We start from the raw sequence: 5,000 nt of genomic DNA, 5'->3' as shown, positions 1-5,000 counted from the left end.
AGTGTGTGTGAGTGTGTGTGTGACTGTGTGTGGGTGTGTGCGTGTGTGTGTGTGTGTGAGTGTGTTTTACCTGTGTGTGTGTGTGTGTGTGTGTGTTTTACCTGTGTGTGTGTGTGTGTGAGTGTGTTTTACCTGTGTGTGTGTGTGTGTGTGTGTTTTACCTGTGTGTGTGTGTGTGTGAGTGTGTTTTACCTGTGAGTGTGTGTGTGTGTGTGTTACCTGTGTGTGTGTGAGAGTGTGTGTGAGTGTGTTTTACCTGTCTGTGTGTGCGTGTGTTTGTGTGCGTTACCTGTGTGAGTGTGTGTGAGTGTGTGTGTGACTGTGTGTGGGTGTGTGCGTGTGTGTGTGTGTGTGAGTGTGTTTTACCTGTGTGTGTGTGTGTGTGTGTGTGTTTTACCTGTGTGTGTGTGTGTGTGAGTGTGTTTTACCTGTGTGTGTGTGTGTGTGTGTGTGTGTTTTACCTGTGTGTGTGTGTGTGTGAGTGTGTTTTACCTGTGAGTGTGTGTGTGTGTGTGTTACCTGTGTGTGTGTGAGAGTGTGTGTGAGTGTGTTTTACCTGTGTGTGTGTGTGTGTGAGTGTGTGTTACCTGTGTGTGCGTGTGTGTGTGTGCGTTACCTGTGTGAGCCCAAGTGTCTCAGAGCTGCGGCTGTCCAGGCTGAGGACGAAGCGCACGGACTGGAACAGCTCCTGCACACTGGAGCGGAACTGATCCTCCTCCAGCCCACAGGTGGCCCTCGAGTACAGCAGCCGAGACTGCACTATGAACTTAAACAGGTACACCAGCGCCTGGGGGCGAGAGACACCAAGTCAGTGTAGAGAGAGAGAGAGAGAGAGAGAGGGGGGGAGGGGGGGGGGGGGGGGGGGGGGGTCTCGGAACAGCTGATCCAGGATGGTGTAAACTAGGGATGTGACAAATCATCAGTTTTAGCAACCGGTTCCCATCCATTTTTAAACAGTTAACCAATATTGCTTATGACCGTTAGGGGTCGTATGTTTTGTTTTTTAGTTTTTTAACTGGATTACTGAGAAATGTAATTGCATTTTCAAACGTTATTTTGGGCCATCTCAATAGTTAAATGTCAACATTGTAAAATAACATATAATAGTAAGTCAGCCTAATTACCCGTTGCAGAAATCTGTAGTTAAATCCCTGTGATTTACGTCGATCGTGTGTCATTTTTAAAAATGCATCGGTTAAAATTATAATTCTTCATGTTATCATCCCTCTTCTGGCATGAAATCTGTAAATATGCTGCTGTTAACAACTACGGGGTTGTGCACTCAAACTTCCGTGGTCACACAATCTTGCCTGATATAATATAACATCCGGTCTATTTTACCATAGGCGGCTGGTCTAATGATTTTACTTTAATGCCAATGCAGGTCTCTGTACAATTTGATATGTTCTTATATGACGGTAAACTTGCATTTTATATGCCAATGCATTTTATATAGCGTGGGACTAACGTGTGACTAACATGGGACTAATCATGATGGTGAGATTAACGTGTCCATTTTTCGCTGAAAGCAGGGAATTTTCGCTTTCATATGCGATGATAAATAGCCTAAAGATAATGTTTTGCTTTATTTACTTTTATGCAGATACCGCATAGTGGAGAGCGTAGTTCGGTTTGCCGATAGTTTAAATTCGCGTGTCAACGAATAAACACGCATGAACAAACGCCATAGAATAAGCCATAAATGAACTAACAGCTACAGATTTAAAACACAGAAATTATTTGACAACTGTAGTACTGTAGGATTAAATTCCATGCGATGTTTGCATTCTTAACCCTCTGAAATGGCCGCAGATTGCTTGCTTGTACGACTGTAGCTTGTGGGTTTTATGTAAACAGCGTATTGTAATATTTTGTGCAATGATGTATTACTTTGTTTATGTATTGCTTTGTTTTCATGTAGATGCAGCATAGTGGAAAGTTACGTTCAGTTTCCCGTAGTTTGAATTCGCGCGTGAGCGAATAAACACGGATCTTCTGTGAACCATAGGAAACGCCATAAGTCAACCAACAGCCACAGAAATTCTTTGATAACTCTTAATACTGTAGCATTCAATTCCCTGTGGTGTTTGCATTTTAAACCCCCTGAAATGGCCAGATTGCTTGTTCAAACTACTAAAGCTAGTCGATTGCTAGTTCAGAATCGCTATAATACGCATGGCGATGAACGTGCATTTATTTTAACCTGAGCTTACAATTTCACTTTCAGAAACAAAAAATATCGGTTATCGGTTATCAATTTTTTGTAGCCGGTTACAAATCAGTTTCGGTTAACCGGTTAACCGTTCACACCCCCAATGTTAACACACACACAGACCTTCAGCGCTTCCTGAATGTGGTCCTGGCGGACGACCTCGGCAGAGCGGTCCATGTACCACTTCAGACAGCGAATCAGCTCCCTGCAGGACACAGAGGGAGGAGCTTACAGTACCATCAATAACAGTCCTGTACTGCTCATTACAAACAGAGCAAGGGAAGTCCTGTCCTGCTTTCTACACTGTAATAAAGAGCATAAATATTGGAGTATAGTACAGTAAGCAGCTCTACAATACACCTGAGAGACTTTTTAAAGCCAGCAGCATGGAGAACATGTACAGTAATCTCAGCCTGGAACACCAGAGAGTATCTTACTGTTCTCCACCTGTATGCCAGACCCGTTCACCTGTACACTCACCTGTATACTAGACCCACCCACCTGTACACTCACCTGTACACTAGACCCACTCACCTGTATGCCAGAGCCCCAGCGAAGTGCTTCTGGATGTAGGTGTCCATGACCGGGCGAAAGTGGCAGTACCTGCTGTCCCGGAGCAGGTTAATGATGAACACCTGTTACAGACAGACAAGTATGGGGTTAACCACCCACCTGTTACAGACAGACAGGTATGGGGTTAACCACCCACCTGTTACAGACAGACAGGTATGGGGTTAACCACCCACCTGTTACAGACAGACAGGCATGGGGTTAACCACCCACCTGTTACAGACAGACAGGCATGGGGTTAACCACCCACCTGTTACAGACAGACAGGTATGGGGTTAACCACCCACCTGTTACAGACAGACAGGTTACATTACATTACATTATTGGCATTTGGCAGACGCTCTTATCCAGAGCGACGTACAACAAAGTGCTACAACAAAGTGCATATCCATAACCAGGGATAAGTTCGCTGAAAGACCCTAGAGGGAAGTACAATTTGAACTGCTACCTGTACAACAAAGATAAGGACGGGGGCCAATTTTTTTTTTTTTTTAAACAAGAAACAAACAAACAGAGCAAAAGTGACCAAAGTTAACTATCAAAACACTGCTTACCTAGCCAACTAAAAAATACCGATACACAAAGCAAGTCACAGAGACAACAATTAAGGTTCACAGGGAGGTAGGGAGGGATGGGGAGAGGTGCTGCTTGAAGAGGTGTGTCTTCAGCTTGCGTTTGAAGGTGGGGAGAGATTCTACAGTTCTGACCTCAACGGGGAGTTTGTTCCACCACCGTGGAGCCAGAACAGACAGCAGTCGTGAGCGTGAGGTAGAGGTTCGGAGAGGGGGAGGTGCCAAGCGGCTTGTGGAGGCTGAACGAAGAGGTCTGGCAGGGGTGTAGGGTCTGATGATTTTTTGTAGATAAGCTGGGGAAGACCCTTTAACTGCTTGGAAGGCTAGCACCAATGTTTTGAATTTGATGCGAGCCATGACAGGCAGCCAGTGGAGGGTAGTAACCAGGGGGGTGACGTGCGAGTATTCGGGAAGGTTGAAGACCAGACGAGCTGCTGCATTCTGGATAAGTTGGAGGGGTCTGATGGCGGATGCTGGGAGGCCAGCCAAGAGGGAATTGCAGTAGTCAAGGCGGGACAGAACCATCGCTTGGACCAGGAGCTGGGTCGAGTAGGGGGTGAGAAAGGGGCGGATTCTCCATATGTTGTATAGGAAGAACCTGCATGACCGGGTCTCCGCCGCAATGTTCTCGGAAAGGGACAGTCTGCTGTCCATCACCACGCCGAGGTTCCTTGCACTGGGTGACGGCGTGAGTGTGGTATCCCCGAGGGAAATGGAGAGATCCAGATGGGGAGAGGTATTAGTAGGGATGAATATCATTTCAGTCTTGCCTGGGTTGAGCTTTAGATGGTGGTTGTCCATCCAGCTCTGGATGTCCCTCAGGCAAGCAGAGATACGGGCTGAAACCTGCGTATCAGACGTCGGGAACGAGACGAAGAGTTGGGTATCGTCCGCGTAGCAGTGGTAGGATAGCCCATGTGCAGTGATCACAGGGCCAAGGGAGCGAGTGTAAAGAGAAAAAAGAAGCGGGCCTAGGACTGAGCCCTGGGGAACTCCTGTGGCGAGGGGCCGAGGTGTCGATACCGAACCAGCCCAGGCAACCTGGAAGGAGCGACCAGAGAGGTAGGACTTAATCCAGTCCAGGGCTGTGCCACAGATGCCCGTTGCTGACAGGGCAGACAGGAGGATGGAGTGATCCACAGTGTCGAAGGCAGCAGAGAGATCTAGAAGAATGAGGACAGAGGAGAGGGAGGCTGCTCGTGCGGCATGGAGTGACTCACTGACAGAGAGGAGCGCAGTCTCTGTCGAGTGGCCCGATCTGAAGCCAGACTGATGGGGGTCTAGCAGGTTGTTGTTAGAAAAGAAAGAAGAAAGTTGAGTAGAAGCGGCTCGTTCGATAGTTTTAGAAAGGAAAGGAAGAAGAGATACCGGGCGGTAGTTCTGGATGATGGAGGGATCCAGAGTAGGCTTTTTTAGGAGCTTTTTTAACAGGTATGGGGTTAACCACCCACCTGTTACAGACAGACAGGCATGGGGTTAACCACCCACCTGTTACAGACAGACAGGCATGGGGTTAACCACCCACCTGTTACAGACAGACAGGTATGGGGTTAACCACCCACCTGTTACAGACAGACAGGTATGGGGTTAACCACCCACCTGTTACAGACAGACAGGCATGGGGTTAACCACCCACCTGTTACAGA

General features: G+C 47.4%; 1 protein-coding gene across 1 annotated transcript in view; it reads right to left on the bottom strand.

Annotated features, from left to right (window-relative positions):
• Window positions 1-5,000, bottom strand: part of LOC133139110 (dedicator of cytokinesis protein 3-like) — an 89,763-nt gene that overhangs the window by 42,141 nt on the left and 42,622 nt on the right. The window contains exons 21-23 of the mRNA XM_061258418.1: window positions 2,747-2,847; window positions 2,336-2,417; window positions 617-787 (exon numbers count right to left, since the gene is read on the bottom strand). Of these exons, the coding sequence (XP_061114402.1) occupies window positions 617-787; window positions 2,336-2,417; window positions 2,747-2,847 (354 nt within the window). The remainder of the gene's footprint in view (window positions 1-616; window positions 788-2,335; window positions 2,418-2,746; window positions 2,848-5,000) is intronic.

The sequence above is a fragment of the Conger conger genome, chromosome 10, assembly GCF_963514075.1.
Source record: "Conger conger chromosome 10, fConCon1.1, whole genome shotgun sequence".
Taxonomy (NCBI): Eukaryota; Metazoa; Chordata; class Actinopteri; order Anguilliformes; family Congridae; genus Conger; species Conger conger.
This window is presented reverse-complemented; position numbering and strand designations above follow the sequence as displayed.